Source organism: Haliotis rubra, unplaced genomic scaffold, assembly GCF_003918875.1.
Source record: "Haliotis rubra isolate DU_JTF1 unplaced genomic scaffold, ASM391887v1 Scf416, whole genome shotgun sequence".
Lineage (NCBI taxonomy): Eukaryota > Metazoa > Mollusca > Gastropoda > Lepetellida > Haliotidae > Haliotis > Haliotis rubra.
The window spans coordinates 232,501-250,620 of NW_025767098.1; the positions used below are offsets into that span (position 1 = coordinate 232,501).

The following is an 18,120-nucleotide window of genomic DNA, read 5'->3' on the forward strand; positions in this document are numbered from 1 at the left end:
CCCAGCTGTGGTCCCTGTGAGTGAGGTACACACCACAAAACGGTCCTTTTCAGGGCCACCCATCTCTCAAAGAATGGTACATTCAATGCAAAAACAACAATAATAACAACAATAGGCTGGCATTTTTCAAACGTTTATTTCCCCGCTAACAAGACCAATTTGACAAAAGATGCAGGATTAGGGGTGTCCCTGATCTTTGTTTACAAACGGTATGAAATGTAACATCATAATTGTAACATATCACAATATATTCACCTAATGATCTTAGCAACGTTGTGATTTCATTGTATCTACTATTAAATGGTTCAAGTGGCTGTAAAGTTTGCAACACAATGCCCAGTAACAGCAGTACGTACTCACACATGTTGTTTTCATTCAATGGGCTTTCCTGTCCACCATACTCTTGATCCATTTGTTCTGGGGAATTGTTTACACTCCTTCGTAACCCCGTGTCACGATCGTGACTATCACTAAGGCGATCCCGAGATTTAACTGTGAAGAGTGGGCATAAGACCATTCTTTTGAAAGTGACGGTCCCATGGCAAATGGCTACCGCTGTTGTGTTTACGTTAGACATTGCATAACTGTGACGTCATCGATGACTTCACAGCTCATGTGGAATTCCTAGAACTGGGTATTTTCCGAGAACTGCTCATTCTCATTTCTTTAACATAGGAGCCCTGCGTTGCCATTCTGGGCGATAGCATTAAAGTCATCGAAGGTTTTTTCCAGTTTCATCAGTATACCATCCTGGGCACTGGATATACGTCCTTTTGGCTGCCTCCACATAACTCAGTCACGTTTTTTAAATAGGCTCGGTAGGGTAGGTTCCCATAGAGGGAGTCATTTCCAACTGATTGTGTCCCGAAGGCACACACACCTCTCGTAAGAGGGAATGCATCATGTCGCTTCACCGTGAACATGAGTGGCTCAATGTCATCACGAAAGTCGCATCCGTGCCATCTGTATTCTTGATTTAAGCCAGATGCGGAGCTAATACTGACTAAAATCTATGTAAGCACTGACAGGGTTAGCAATGTTAACTTGAGGGATCCTTGACGTAAGATAGCGCAGGTCTTCCTGTTCACGCCAATGGTACAACAGAATATCATGCCACATTTCAGTGTATCTATTGTGCTACATTATTGAAGGACACTCACACCAGGCGTTTGAGTGAGTGGGTGAGTGAGTTTAGTTTTACACCACGCTCAGCAATATACCAGCTATATGGTGGCAGTCTGTAAATAATCGAGTCTGACCAGACAATCCAGTGATCAACAGGCATGAGCATCCATCTACACAAACTGGGATACGATGGAATGTGTCAATCAATTCAGCGAGTCTGATCACCCGATCCCGTAAGTCGCCTCTTACGACAAGCATGGGTTGCTGGAAGACTAATACTAACTCGGATCTTCATGGGAATCAGGCGTTTGGAAGCAAGTGCCTTGTGAAAACAAAGATGATCATCTATGCCTGTCAGTATTTAACGCATCTGTTTTCACTCCCACTGTGAGTCAATCTCACCCAGCGGTCCTTTTCAGGACCACACATCTCTCAAAAGAATGTTGCGACCAATGCAAACAATAGGTCAATCGTTTTATATCATTCGACAAAAGATGCAGGAAGTAACACAGACATCGATGTAGGCATTCATAGGGTTAGCAATGTTAAATTGGAGGGGGACCCGCGAACGAAGGGGGTGCCAGAGGACTGTAATGAATCCACTGACCTTCTTGGGCCAAAGTCATCACAGGAGAGACAGGAAAGAGATCCTTTTGTGCCTTGGAACATTCGCAGGCATCCTGGCGCATCATCTTGACAACTGATCTGCACAACAGGTTTGCACAACAGGTCTTGACCGTTCGGTGTCTGGTGTTGAACTGAACCCCTCTTTCATCTGGACGGCCCTTTATGCTGCCTGATCAGGGACATCTCGACCCCAACAACTACAGGTGGTTGGTGGTGTACCGTGTACAAAGCACGTTGTTCTTCCCTTGCATTCTCCTTCTCCTTTGGCCACCAGTTGTCTGTAGTTGTCATTGATTTCTTCCTCAGGACAAAACAGGCACAAGTATTCACAAGGGACTCTGGCATGCTTCAGGTGTTCTCGCCAGGGTTGGTCTGTGGCTTCCCATCGATGAATTTTCAGGCCGAACAATAACAGATCACACTATCACCTCGTCCATGATAGAAATAGCCAGCCATGGCCAAGTCATAAGGACACTGGGCCATCTGTATAGGCCATGTTCGAAACGACCTCACACGTTGATAAAACTTGGCATACTCGGGGTGAGTAGGATTCTTCAAGCTGTATCCAGGTTGTGTCCACGAGGATGACAGAGGAGAAGGAATATCCCCAGATGGTCTCCATGGGGATATGTCCACATACAACTTCTTGTGCCTGATCTTTTGAGACACCCATTCCGTATCGGGGACATCGAATGCACTCATGCTGATACGTCTGCACTGTCCGACGACTTGAAGCCAAATGACGCCTTCTCTTAAAACAATGCTTTATGTTTCTTGGTGAATCCCACTGCCTGTTTCCGTTTTCTTTCTGCGCTCGTGATCCTGGTGGGTGTTGTCACAAGGTGACGAGTAAGACTTGTTTCCCATGATGTTACGAACTGTTCCCCACACTTCGTTGTCCAGAACTGATATCTTGCACTAATCCCGGCAGCATCTTGACGCCTGCTTTGAGAGCTGATTTTCCCACCATCTTGAGGATGGAAAGTGCTGAACGTCCCATGTGGGTCTTGACCCAGCTTTGACATCCTGCTGCTGCCTGCCACAAGGCAAGCCACCCTCCATAGCCTGCAGGATGTTTAGGATCGTAGCAGGTGTGGTGGAGCCATGCAGGAGACATAGACGACGACTCTCTGTTGTTGTTTCTCTTTGGACGTCTCATGTTGACACTGTCGTTGACATCTAAAAGTAAATCCACTGACGAACCCGGTTGAGAGGGAGGAGGGGTCTCTGCTGTTGTGGGTGTCGTTGCTGCCTTCTTCTTCTTTTGGCTTCCAGAGGAAGGTTGGATGGGCTGGTGTCAAAACAAGTCAGCTGGGGAGTGTTGACGCTTCACGGGGTGTCAGGGGCTGGGTGAATGACCCTTTGATTTTCATCATCCAGGACCAACGTAGAGGGTTGACAATCAGTTCATGGGGTACGTTGCTGGAAGCAAGATACTGACCCAGAATATTCCAACCCCGTGGAGGGTCTGATTTGGTACGTTGTCGAACAAGATCATTGATGAGATCCACCATGTGCGTCCCAGGCATGGGTTCCCCTTCCACCACGAATTGACCCGTCTCATTCCAACCCAAGTCGGGATGAGCACGAATACGTGCCATCAACTGCCTGGCCTTGGCTTGTAGCGTTTTGGGAACCGTTTGCACGACTTCATTCAGAATGGCTTCGACATCGGGTTCTGAAACAACGAACAAAAAACCATGAGCCACTGCTCTACCATGTGCTTCGCGGACTCCTTCTTAGGAAGGCGACCTCTACGCCACTGGAACAAGCGTGTGACTCAGTAAGTCAACCCTACTTACGGTGAGCTAGGGGAGTTCCATCCCTGGGTACCACGTCCCTGGGTGTCTCGTCCCTGGTTCCAACCCTGGGAGTGCCAGTCCTTGGGGTTCCAGTTGCCTCTAAAGGTCGTGGTTTGACCGCTGCTTGGTCTTGAAACGCCAAGGTGTGTTGCAACAAGGTGTTATACTGCTGCTCTCTGTCCCTAAAAGGAACCGTGTCATCACGGACGAGGGTATCTATATCGTGAAGCGTGTGCACACGTTTCTGTTCGAACAGGTTGGACTTGAACCAATGCCGTTGACGTTGTTCTTCATGCAGACTTTGCCATACCTCTTCTGGGACCATCAGCATCTTCCGTGCATGCTTCAACGCTGACGAAGGAGCAGGGTCAGGAGGAGGAGGAAGATGTGATAGATCCGACTTGGGAAGAGTAGGTTTGACTTCAGTCATTCTGTTCTTCATTTTCAACCAGGGTTTCTTTCCATCAGAATTCATCTTGTGTACTTGTGATAAATGATTGGATAGTTTTGAAAGTTGTTTTGCAGTACAGTCAGGCACAGGGCAATCTTTCTTGACACGACCCATGTTTTGGCACCTCAGCGGTTCCAGCTCAACTGATCAAACAACTTAGAAGTGCACTTTTATAACCGAGGGGCACGTAGGGGAACAGAGGGACACACGAGGAACACTCGAGGGGCACTCAAGGGACACTGGAGGGACACTGGAGGGACACTTGAGGAACACATGAGGGACACTGTGAGGGACACATGAGGGACACAACGAGACAATCGAGGGACACTTGAGGGCAACTAAGTGCACTTTTATAACCGAGGGACACTGGAGGGACACTTGAGGGACACATGAGGGACACTGTGAGGGACACAACGAGACACCTGAGGAACACTTGAGGGCAACTAAACCGTGTGGGGATTGAGGGACACTTGAGGGACACTTGAGGGACACTTGAGGGACACTCAAGGGACACTTGAGGGACACAACGAGACAATCGAGGGACCCTGAGGAACACTTGAGACAGGCTCTATTTATATGTTTTCACTTGGGAATGTAAAGGGTGGTGGGCTTGCAAAAGAGATGGGACCATACACGGTGCTCTTTGGCCATGGTAGGTTTCCAGAAACAGATAGGAATAAGGAGTCAAAGTGGCATCCTCATAGGCTTCCCGTAGGAAGGCCGTCTGTCCTGGAAAGATTTTTCTGGCCAAGTGATCCATTTGCGAGGCATCCCTCGGGTTTTTAAACAGCACCATGTAGTGGGCATTTAAACTAATGGTGCGATGATGAGGCGATGAAGCAAAGAGGTTTAGTGTCAAGTACAACACGGACGTGTTGCGATGATGACTTTTCTTGGTAAACCATCGCAGGACCTCGGCCTCTTCCTCTTCGGTATTGTCGCCCAGCAAATCATCAATGATCAACCAATGGGGCGTAGGCAAACCCTCCTCTGCCTTACCCCCAGACCCTGCAGATAACTGAGTGTTGGCTTCTCCCATGGTTTGCACAAACGTCAGGGGTATCCCTAACCTCGAGGTAAGAACTTCCAAGTCCTCATGCATGGGTTGCCATTCACTGTACACCCATACGATGCCCTGAGGTGGAAGATCAAGGATCCCCGGTTGAAACACATGTTCCATGAAGGCTTTGACAAACGATGTTTTACCCGACCCTGTAGGGCCTGCAATTAACATGGTAAAGGGATGACGTAACGTGAGTGGGGTGACCATGGCCTCCACCAGGTCTGAGTCTAACACTGTCCCTGATAGTGTCCCTGACATACTGACACACGTCTTACCACCCTGCGGGTTGCACCGGAAATGACCTCTAAGAGCTAAGATCCCTGAAGATATAGATGACTCAACCCTTTGAAAATGGAATTCACATTTTTTATTGAGGAACAAAAACATGGCGAACAGATCAGCAATAATAATGATGCATCAACAGATCAACAACAACAGTACATCAACAGATCACCACCAGTTCAGGTGATCCTCAGGATTGCAGGTAGATTAACGCAAAAAAGTCCATTTGTCCTGGACGAAAATGATTTTCTTCGTTAAACATGGGGATGGTGTGAAGTCTCTGGTTCCTTTGGAACCATCACTGAAGCCATCACTGGATCTGTCTGCAGAGTCATCACTGGAGTCGTCTCTGGAGTCTTCACTGGAGCCCTCTCTGGAGTTCTCTGTGAAGCCGACTGCTCTGCTTCCGTGGTGACAGACATCGGGAGTAGATCATACAGGTGTTGAAGATCTGGAGGTAACTCTGCCTGGGGGATCTCTTGGGGGCTAGCAGGACTGATCCCTTGACCCTTCTCGCTCTCTTCAACCCTAGCACGGCTGGCTTGTGGATAGTTCTCCCACAAGTCAGCAATCTCCAACTGTTTCTTGGGAGTCTGGGATGCTTTGAGACTCTTAGGCTTTGGGGGTGCCTTCTTGGTGTATGTCTTGGTGGGGGCCTCCTTGTTTGGCTTCTTCTTCTTCTGTTTCTTTGGAGAAGCCGGGGCCAGGGTCCCCTGGGGAGGTGACGTCTTCTTGGTGGGTGCCTTGGGAAGGGGTGGGGTGGAGGGCTTGGTGGGGGTCTCCTCCTCCTTCTTCTTCTTCTTCTTTGGAGAAGTCTTGGCAGGAGTGGTCTTGGGAGGTATTCTTTTTCGAGGGACGGGCTTGGGCGTCATGTCCGTGACCTCTGGATCATTGGAGAACAAAGGTAGAGTGCAGGTGGCATATCGCCATCAGTTTGTCGACCATGGCTTCGAGCTGCTTGATAGCGACAACAAGATTCAGGACACTGTCATTCCTCAAGCTTGACCAAGCAACGTCTGTTAGTAGTCTATTTCCCTCTCTTAGGCACAATAATCACTCACAGCCTTCCCATCTACTCCAACTCGGAGCAAGTGCTTGATATATTCCTACGTGCAACCAAGCTGGTCAGACTTTTTTTCGTTCGCGCAATAAACCGTTACGAGAACTGTAGATGTGATGTAATTGTTGATAATTCCCACTAAATTTCCGCATTCGTGGGTCTCCACACTCACGTTACGTCATCCATGCACGAGCCACGTGACGTCACCCTGTGTATCTATATAAAGACTCTGGCCCAATTGTTATTCGTCTTCATGCTGTTCCATCTGCTCTCTGTGCTCGGCACCTATCTAGAAGAGAGACACTTTTTAGAACAGTTCAGAGAAGCAGTGCAGAAACAACACGATCGTGACGTCATTTGAAGTGACGTCATAGCTCGCGCTGCTGGTGCTGCCTATAAAAACGCAGGATCGATCGAGCGGGTCATCAGTTGCATCAGCTCAGTCGTTGAAGATGGCATCTCCAGGCAACCTCCCTTCTTCTTTCGTCCACTTGGCTTCGCAGGCAAAGAACCTCGCTTCTGACATGGCCCATCTCCACAACACCATGATGACTCAAAGCCAGTTATACAAGACCAACTACATGGATCTCCAGGACCGGTTGCGTGTGATGGAACAAAAGTTGCCGTCGATCATCCGCAAGCTGGCAGATATTCATCCGAAAAGAGAAACACTGTATGGAATGATGGGTCGCTTCTGTGAGTTGACTGAGGAAGACTATTACTGGATGGCGTATCACCAAGACCACTTGTGTATCCTCTCCGATAGCGCCAACAACTCTGTTCGCTTGATCCTCATCGGTATCAACGATGCTTATGCCAAGGAAAATGCAGGGGAGACCTTCCTCAACAAGCTGTTCCACATCGTGTTCAAGTTGAGGAATGGACGTCCTATGACCTATGACCATGGTGTGCTGTACAGCAAGCTGCTGGCCAAACTCCAGGTGAAACTCTGGCCTCACCCACCCAGCTATAGTCTTCGATATGCCACCTGCACTCTACCTTTGTTCTCCAATGATCCAGAGGTCACGGACATGACGCCCAAGCCCGTCCCTCGAAAAAGAATACCTCCCAAGACCACTCCTGCCAAGACTTCTCCAAAGAAGAAGAAGAAGAAGGAGGAGGAGACCCCCACCAAGCCCTCCACCCCACCCCTTCCCAAGGCACCCACCAAGAAGACGTCACCTCCCCAGGGGACCCTGGCCCCGGCTTCTCCAAAGAAACAGAAGAAGAAGAAGCCAAACAAGGAGGCCCCCACCAAGACATACACCAAGAAGGCACCCCCAAAGCCTAAGAGTCTCAAAGCATCCCAGACTCCCAAGAAACAGTTGGAGATTGCTGACTTGTGGGAGAACTATCCACAAGCCAGCCGTGCTAGGGTTGAAGAGAGCGAGAAGGGTCAAGGGATCAGTCCTGCTAGCCCCCAAGAGATCCCCCAGGCAGAGTTACCTCCAGATCTTCAACACCTGTATGATCTACTCCCGATGTCTGTCACCACGGAAGCAGAGCAGTCGGCTTCACAGAGAACTCCAGAGAGGGCTCCAGTGAAGACTCCAGAGACGACTCCAGTGATGACTCTGCAGACAGATCCAGTGATGGCTTCAGTGATGGTTCCAAAGGAACCAGAGACTTCACACCATCCCCATGTTTAACGAAGAAAATCATTTTCGTCCAGGACAAATGGACTTTTTTGCGTTAATCTACCTGCAATCCTGAGGATCACCTGAACTGGTGGTGATCTGTTGATGTACTGTTGTTGTTGATCTGTTGATGCATCATTATTATTGCTGATCTGTTCGCCATGTTTTTGTTCCTCAATAAAAAATGTGAATTCCATTTTCAAAGGGTTGAGTCATCTATATCTTCAGGGATCTTAGCTCTTAGAGGTCATTTCCGGTGCAACCCGCAGGGTGGTAAGACGTGTGTCAGTATGTCAGGGACACTATCAGGGACAGTGTTAGACTCAGACCTGGTGGAGGCCATGGTCACCCCACTCACGTTACGTCATCCCTTTACCATGTTAATTGCAGGCCCTACAGGGTCGGGTAAAACATCGTTTGTCAAAGCCTTCATGGAACATGTGTTTCAACCGGGGATCCTTGATCTTCCACCTCAGGGCATCGTATGGGTGTACAGTGAATGGCAACCCATGCATGAGGACTTGGAAGTTCTTACCTCGAGGTTAGGGATACCCCTGACGTTTGTGCAAACCATGGGAGAAGCCAACACTCAGTTATCTGCAGGGTCTGGGGGTAAGGCAGAGGAGGGTTTGCCTACGCCCCATTGGTTGATCATTGATGATTTGCTGGGCGACAATACCGAAGAGGAAGAGGCCGAGGTCCTGCGATGGTTTACCAAGAAAAGTCATCATCGCAACACGTCCGTGTTGTACTTGACACTAAACCTCTTTGCTTCATCGCCTCATCATCGCACCATTAGTTTAAATGCCCACTACATGGTGCTGTTTAAAAACCCGAGGGATGCCTCGCAAATGGATCACTTGGCCAGAAAAATCTTTCCAGGACAGACGGCCTTCCTACGGGAAGCCTATGAGGATGCCACTTTGACTCCTTATTCCTATCTGTTTCTGGAAACCTACCATGGCCAAAGAGCACCGTGTATGGTCCCATCTCTTTTGCAAGCCCACCACCCTTTACATTCCCAAGTGAAAACATATAAATAGAGCCTGTCTCAAGTGTCCCTCTGGGTCCCTCGATTGTCTCGTTGTGTCCCTCAAGTGTCCCTTGAGTGTCCCTCGAGTGTCCCTCGAGTGTCCCTCTGTGTCCCTCGAGTGTCCCTCTGTGTCCCTCGAGTGTCCCTCAAGTGTCCCTCAATCCCCACACGGTTTAGTTGCCCTCAAGGGTTCCTCAGGTGTCTCGTTGTGTCCCTCACAGTGTCCCTCATGTGTCCCTCAAGTGTCCCTCCAGTGTCCCTCGGTTATAAAAGTGCACTTAGTTGCCCTCAAGTGTCCCTCGATTGTCTCGTTGTGTCCCTCATGTGTCCCTCACAGTGTCCCTCATGTGTTCCTCAAGTGTCCCTCCAGTGTCCCTCCAGTGTCCCTCTCGAGCCCCTCGAGTGTTCCTCGTGTGTCCCTCTGTTCCCCTACGTGCCCCTCGGTTATAAAAGTGCACTTCTAAGTTGTTTGATCAGTTGAGCTGGAACCGCTGAGGTGCCAAAACATGGGTCGTGTCAAGAAAGATTGCCCTGTGCCTGACTGTACTGCAAAACAACTTTCAAAACTATCCAATCATTTATCACAAGTACACAAGATGAATTCTGATGGAAAGAAACCCTGGTTGAAAATGAAGAACAGAATGACTGAAGTCAAACCTACTCTTCCCAAGTCGGATCTATCACATCTTCCTCCTCCTCCTGACCCTGCTCCTTCGTCAGCGTTGAAGCATGCACGGAAGATGCTGATGGTCCCAGAAGAGGTATGGCAAAGTCTGCATGAAGAACAACGTCAACGGCATTGGTTCAAGTCCAACCTGTTGAACAGAAACGTGTGCACACGCTTCACGATATAGATACCCTCGTCCGTGATGACACGGTTCCTTTTAGGGACAGAGAGCAGCAGTATAACACCTTGTTGCAACACACCTTGGCGTTTCAAGACCAAGCAGCGGTCAAACCACGACCTTTAGAGGCAACTGGAACCCCAAGGACTGGCACTCCCAGGGTTGGAACCAGGGACGAGACACCCAGGGACGGGGTACCCAGGGATGGAACTCCCCTAGCTCACCGTAAGTAGGGTTGACTTACTGAGTCACACGCTTGTTCCAGTGGCGTAGAGGTCGCCTTCCTAAGAAGGAGTCCGCGAAGCACATGGTAGAGCAGTGGCTCATGGTTTTTTGTTCGTTGTTTCAGAACCCGATGTCGAAGCCATTCTGAATGAAGTCGTGCAAACGGTTCCCAAAACGCTACAAGCCAAGGCCAGGCAGTTGATGGCACGTATTCGTGCTCATCCCGACTTGGGTTGGAATGAGACGGGTCAATTCGTGGTGGAAGGGGAACCCATGCCTGGGACGCACATGGTGGATCTCATCAATGATCTTGTTCGACAACGTACCAAATCAGACCCTCCACGGGGTTGGAATATTCTGGGTCAGTATCTTGCTTCCAGCAACGTACCCCATGAACTGATTGTCAACCCTCTACGTTGGTCCTGGATGATGAAAATCAAAGGGTCATTCACCCAGCCCCCTGACACCCCCGTGAAGCGTCAACACTCCCCAGCTGACTTGTTTTTGACACCAGCCCCATCCAACCTTCCTCTGGAAGCCAAAAAGAAGAAGAAGGCAGCAACGACACCCACAACAGCAGAGACCCCCTCCTCCCCTCTCAACCGGGTTCGTCAGTGGATTCACTTTTAGATGTCAACGACAGTGTCAACATGAGACGTCCAAAGAGAAACAACAACAGAGAGTCGTCGTCTATGTCTCCTGCATGGCTCCACCACACCTGCTACGATCCTAAACATCCTGCAGGCTATGGAGGGTGGCTTGCCTTGTGGCAGGCAGCAGCAGGATGTCAAAGCTGGGTCAAGACCCACATGGGACGTTCAGCACTTTCCATCCTCAAGATGGTGGGAAAATCAGCTCTCAAAGCAGGCGTCAAGATGCTGCCGGGATTAGTGCAAGATATCAGTTCTGGACAACGAAGTGTGGGGAACAGTTCGTAACATCATGGGAAACAAGTCTTACTCGTCACCTTGTGACAACACCCACCAGGATCACGAGCGCAGAAAGAAAACGGAAACAGGCAGTGGGATTCACCAAGAAACATAAAGCATTGTTTTAAGAGAAGGCGTCATTTGGCTTCAAGTCGTCGGACAGTGCAGACGTATCAGCATGAGTGCATTCGATGTCCCCGATACGGAATGGGTGTCTCAAAAGATCAGGCACAAGAAGTTGTATGTGGACATATCCCCATGGAGACCATCTGACCATCTGGGGATATTCCTTCTCCTCTGTCATCCTCGTGGACACAACCTGGATACAGCTTGAAGAATCCTACTCACCCCGAGTATGCCAAGTTTTATCAACGTGTGAGGTCGTTTCGAACATGGCCTATACAGATGGCCCAGTGTCCTTATGACTTGGCCATGGCTGGCTATTTCTATCATGGACGAGGTGATAGTGTGATCTGTTATTGTTGCGGCCTGAAAATTCATCGATGGGAAGCCACAGACCAACCCTGGCGAGAACACCTGAAGCATGCCAGAGTCCCTTGTGAATACTTGTGCCTGTTTTGTCCTGAGGAAGAAATCAATGACAACTACAGACAACTGGTGGCCAAAGGAGAAGGAGAATGCAAGGGAAGAACAACGTGCTTTGTACACGGTACACCACCAACCACCTGTAGTTGTTGGGGTCGAGATGTCCCTGATCAGGCAGCATAAAGGGCCGTCCAGATGAAAGAGGGGTTCAGTTCAACACCAGACACCGAACGGTCAAGACCTGTTGTGCAAACCTGTTGTGCAGATCAGTTGTCAAGATGATGCGCCAGGATGCCTGCGAATGTTCCAAGGCACAAAAGGATCTCTTTCCTGTCTCTCCTGTGATGACTTTGGCCCAAGAAGGTCAGTGGATTCATTACAGTCCTCTGGCACCCCCTTCGTTCGCGGGTCCCCTCCAATTTAACATTGCTAACCCTATGAATGCCTACATCGATGTCTGTGTTACTTCCTGCATCTTTTGTCGAATGATATAAAACGATTGACCTATTGTTTGCATTGGTCGCAACATTCTTTTGAGAGATGTGTGGTCCTGAAAAGGACCGCTGGGTGAGATTGACTCACAGTGGGAGTGAAAACAGATGCGTTAAATACTGACAGGCATAGATGATCATCTTTGTTTCACAAGGCACTTGCTTCCAAACGCCTGATTCCCATGAAGATCCGAGTTAGTATTAGTCTTCAGCAACCCATGCTTGTCGTAAGAGGCGACTCACGGGATCGGGTGATCAGACTCGCTGAATTGATTGACACATTCCATCGTATCCCAGTTGTGTAGATGGATGCTCATGCTGTTGATCACTGGATTGTCTGGTCCAGACTCGATTATTTACAGACTGCCACCATATAGCTGGTATATTGCTGAGCGTGGTGTAAAACTAAACTCACTCACCCACTCACTCAAACGCCTGGTGTGAGTGTCCTTCAATAATGTAGCACAATAGATACACTGAAATGTGGCATGATATTCTGTTGTACCATTGGCGTAGACAGGAAGACCTGCGCTATCTTACGTCAAGGATCCCCTCCAAGTTAACATTGCTAACCCTGTCAGTGCTTACATAGATTTTAGTCAGTATTAGCTCCGCATCTGGCTTAAATCAAGAATACAGATGGCACGGATGCGACTCGTGATGACATTGAGCCACTCATGTTCACGGTGAACGACATGATGCATTCCCTCTTACGAGAGGTGTGTGTGCCTTCGGGACACAATCAGTTGGAAATGACTCCCTCTATGGGAACCTACCCTACCGAGCCTATTTAAAAAAACGTGACTGAGTTATGTGGAGGCAGCCAAAAGGACGTATATCCAGTGCCCAGGATGGTATACTGATGAAACTGGAAAAACCTTCGATGACTTTAATGCTATCGCCCAGAATGGCAACGCAGGGCTCCTATGTTAAAGAAATGAGAATGAGCAGTTCTCGGAAAATACCCAGTTCTAGGAATTCCACATGAGCTGTGAAGTCATCGATGACGTCACAGTTATGCAATGTCTAACGTAAACACAACAGCGGTAGCCATTTGCCATGGGACCGTCACTTTCAAAAGAATGGTCTTATGCCCACTCTTCACAGTTAAATCTCGGGATCGCCTTAGTGATAGTCACGATCGTGACACGGGGTTACGAAGGAGTGTAAACAATTCCCCAGAACAAATGGATCAAGAGTATGGTGGACAGGAAAGCCCATTGAATGAAAACAACATGTGTGAGTACGTACTGTTACTGGGCATTGTGTTGCAAACTTTACAGCCACTTGAACCATTTAATAGTAGATACAATGAAATCACAACGTTGCTAAGATCATTAGGTGAATATATTGTGATATGTTACAATTATGATGTTACATTTCATACCGTTTGTAAACAAAAGATCAGGGACACCCCTAATCCTGCATCTTTTGTCAAATTGGTCTTGTTAGCGGGGGAAATAAACGTTTGAAAAAAATGCCAGCCTATCGTTGTTATTATTGTTGTTTGCATTGAATGTACCATTCTTTTGAGAGAGATGGGTGGCCCTGAAAAGGACCGTTTTGTGGTGTGTACCTCACTCACAGGGACCACAGCTGGGTCATACATTGGCATGGGTGAATGCCCAGCATTCGTTTCACTACACACTTGCATCCATGCGTCAACCGGTCAATATAGGTATATTTGAGGCTGGTACCACAATAAACAGACTTTAGAACTACATCATCGTCACCGCACGCACGCCATCGTCTACGCCACTCTCCTTCCCTCCCTCCCTCCCTCCTTCCCTCTCCTTTCCTCTCCTTCCCTTCCCTTCCCTCTCCGTCCCGTCCCGTCCGCCGCTCGTCCGTTCCGCCATCTTGAAAGGCGTCTACGCTCGCGAGATCCCGCGAGAATCCACGAGATCCCGCGAGATCTCACCCGATCCCACCGGATGGGACGCCATCTTGAACCGCGTCCGCCATCTTGGCCCGGAGGTGACGTCATCGTCATGTGCGCGCACCCACCGGAACCGGACGTGACGTCATCGCGATGCGTGCGCACCCACCGGAACCGGAAGCACCGGAACCGGAACCCGAGTGATCTCTGGTGGTTTGGGTTTTGATGTTGTATGCCGCAGTCAACACTATTTCAGCAATAGTTGGAAGGTTGATCTGGGCCTGTCAGTGCTGTAGACGGCAGAAACGTGTCAATATTTACATGCATCCTGCATACCTCACGGCAAACAAACCCCATGGGTTCCTCAATGAGGGCAACGTCTAAGAACTAACACACTTCAGCTTTTGGTTTTCCACATCAAACTGGGACGATGTATAACAATCAATTTCAGCAAGACATTGTGTGATACTCGTTTCTGTTTGGCTGAGAGCTTATCAAAACCGTACTTAAATGGCAGTTTAAGGACCGGTAATTTAAGCGTACGATTGACTGCGTATGAATATAATGAACTCGTTGACACTTTTTGTTTGGAAACAAACATGTCGGACATAGGCGATTTCAACCTCGGTAGCATCTTTGATATTTTTGAAGTAAAACGCGAATTGTTCGAAGAAGAATTTCGTGAGACAAATCCCATTGAAGAAACTTTGAAGCAGGAAAATTCTACAGGAAACGATAATTCGTATTAAATTTGATAAATTGAATCAGTAGATCTAGAGGGCATGACATTGTCAACACCCGTCCTAACCTGCATGTAGTTCATATAAATACACTCGTATTCTAGCCAAAGCCTACATCGAGCACACCTTGGTATAGCGCCCTGTCCGCTTCAGTGCCGGCCGTAATGCCCAGTCCTTCCACTGCCACTGTCCATGTTTCCCACACACAAAACTGGCATGTCAGGTCTTTTCAAAATTGGGAACAGTAGCGCGGTAATCAACAATTACTTCTTTGAATAAAGTTAGCGGCGACTAAACTAAGCGAGTTGACTGACAGATTAACATACAGTAGGGGAGATTAATACAAATCAAATAATTGCCCTTGTAATCTATTTAACCTACTTGTTACAAATACAAGAATATTGGTTCCCGAAATAAACATTTATGTTGTTGAAAATGACTTATGTCTTCATTACACAATCTGTTCCTCAACTGGTCGATTCCATGCAATTTCCAGGAAAAAGACCCCATCACGACTTGTGTTCTTGCGCGCAAATAGTCCGATCTTAAAACTCTTATCAGTCGTGTTAGAATGAAGATAAAGCTGCTCAATTTTGCGGTCACGCGTTCGGGCTTTAAATTACCTATAGCGGTCTTAAATCAACGATAAAGGACCGCAAAGTTGAAAACGGGTAGCTTTATCTTCTAATTTGGAAGCATCTACATATCAGGTGAATCGCTAGTGTCCAGAAGAATGTGCACACACTGTAAGTCTCACCTGCTCTCCCACCATGCCTGTACCTGCACCCACACACTGTAAGTTCTCACCTGCTCTCCCACCATGCCTGTACCTGCACCCACACACTGTAAGTCTCACCTGCTCTCCCACCATGCCTGTACTTCTCACCTGCTCTCCAACCCACCATGCCTGTACCTGCCTGTACCTGCACCCACACACTGTAAGTTCTCACCTGCTCTCCCACCATGCCTGTACCTGCACCCACACACTGTAAGTTCTCACCTGCTCTCCCACCATGCCTGTACCTGCTCTCCCACCATCCACACACACACGTGTTCCACACCATGCCTGGTACCCTGTAAGTTCTCACCTGCTCTCCCACCATGCCTGTACCTGCACTCCCTTGCACACACTGTAAGTCTCACCTGCATGCCTGTACCTGCACCACACTGTAAGTCTCACCTGCTCTCCCACCATGCCTGTACCTGCACCCACACACTGTAAGTTCTCACCTGCTCTCCCACCATGCCTGTACCTGCACCTGTAAGTCTCACCTGCTCTCCCACCATGCCTGTGTGTGTGCCCCACCTGCACCCACACACTGTAAGTCTCACCTGCTCTCCCACCATGCCTGTACCTGCACCATGCCTGTACCTACACACTGTAAGTTCTCACCTGCTCTCCCACCATGCCGGTACCTGCACCCACACCATGCCTGTACCTGCACCCACACACTGTCTCACCTGCTCTCCCACCATGCCTGTACCTGCACCCACACACTGTAAGTTCTCACCTGCTCTCCCACCATGCCTCACCTGTGCCTGCACACCCACACACTAGTTCTCACCTGCTCTCCCACCATGCCGGTACTCCCACCACCAGCCCCACCGCCCACCTGCACCCACACACTGTGTCCTCACCTGCCTCCCCCACCATCCTGCACCCACACTGTAAGTTCCCTCACCTGCTCTCCCACCATGCCTGTACCTGCACCTCCTCACCTGCACACTGTAAGTGCACCCACACACTGTTTCTCACCTGCTCTCCCCTGCACCATGCACTGTACCTGCTCCCACACACCTGTGTTCTCACCTGCTCTCCTACCATGCCTGTGCTGCACCTACACCTGCTAAGTTCTCTCTGCTCTCCTGTTTCTCCATGCCTGTACCTGCACCCACACACTGTAAGTTCTCACCTGTGTGTTCTCACCTCTCCCACCATGCCTGTACCTGCACCCACACACTGTAAGTTCTCACCTGCTCTCCCACCATGCCTGTACCTGCACCCACACACTGTAAGTCCTCACCTGCTCTCCCACCTGTACTGCACCACACACACTGTGTGTTCTCACCTGCTCTCCCACCATGCCTGTACCACCCACACACTGTAAGTTCCTCACCTGCTTCACCTGCTCACTCCCACACACTGTGTGTTCTCATGCCTCCCACCATGCCTGTACCTGCACCCACACACTGTGTGCCTCTCACCTGCTCTCCCACCTGCTCTCCCACCTGCCCTGCACCCACACACTGTAGAGTTCCTGCACCTGCCTCTCCCACCATGCCTGTGCCTGTACCTGCACCCACACACTGTGTTCCACTCTCCTTCAAGTGCCTCTGTACCTTGTACACACTGTAAGTTCACTCACCTGCTCTCCCACCATGCCTGTACCTGCACCTGCACCCCCACACACTGTAAGTTCTCACCTGCTCTCCCACCATGCCTGTACCTGCACCCACACACACACTGTAAGTCTCACCTGCTCTCCCACCATGCCTGTACCTGCACCCACACACTGTAAGTTCTCACCTGCTCTCCCACCATGCCTGTACACTGCACCTCACCTGACTGTGTGTGCTCCCACTGCCTGCCTGTGCACCCACACACTGTAAGTTCTCACCTGCTCTCCTCACCATGCCTGTACCTGCACCATGCACACCACACACTGTAAGCCCTTCTCTCACCTGCTCTCCCACATGCCTGTAAGTTCTCACCTGCTCTCCCACCACCATGCCTGTGTTGCCTGCACCCACACACTGTAAGTTTCTCACCTGTTTCCCCTGCTCTCCCACCATGCCTGTACCTGCACCCACACACTGTAAGTTCTCACCTGCTCTCCCACCATGCCTGTACCTGCACCCCACACACTGTAACCTACACACTGTAAGTCTCACCTGCTCTCCCACCATGCCTGTACCTGCACCCACACACTGTAAGTTCTCACCTGCTCTCCCACCATGCCTGTACCTGCACCCACACACTGTAAGTTCTCACCTGCTCTCCCACCATGCCTGTACCTGCACCCACACACTGTAAGTTCTCACCTGCTCTCCCACCATGCCTGTACCTGCACCCACACACTGTAAGTTCTCACCTGCTCTCCCACCATGCCTGTACCTGCACCCACATCCAGGATTCTCACAGACGATGCATCCATTCCCTGAAGAACTCAGCCACTCCATCCGACAGAAACTCGGGGTCTTTGTACTCTTTCGCCTTCCATGTCTGACCAGCATTTTAAAACACCATGTCAACACAGCGAACACATTGCAGTAATAGAATCGGATGGGTAATAGACTGACTTAGTAAAACAACAGAGGCTTCACCATCGTTATCATTCCATGAGGTGAAGGTTTCCAACAGAAGTATGGGAGGCTAGAGTATTTT

The 18,120-nt window shown here is 49.4% G+C and overlaps 1 protein-coding gene across 1 annotated transcript in view; it reads right to left on the reverse strand.

Annotated features, from left to right (window-relative positions):
• Positions 1–17,888, reverse strand: part of LOC124288383 — a 24,212-nt gene extending 6,324 nt beyond the window's left edge. The window contains exon 1 of the mRNA XM_046724898.1: positions 17,828–17,888. Within this exon, the coding sequence (XP_046580854.1) occupies positions 17,828–17,842 (15 nt within the window). The 5' untranslated portion in view covers positions 17,843–17,888. The remainder of the gene's footprint in view (positions 1–17,827) is intronic.
• Positions 17,889–18,120: the final 232 nt, after the last annotated feature.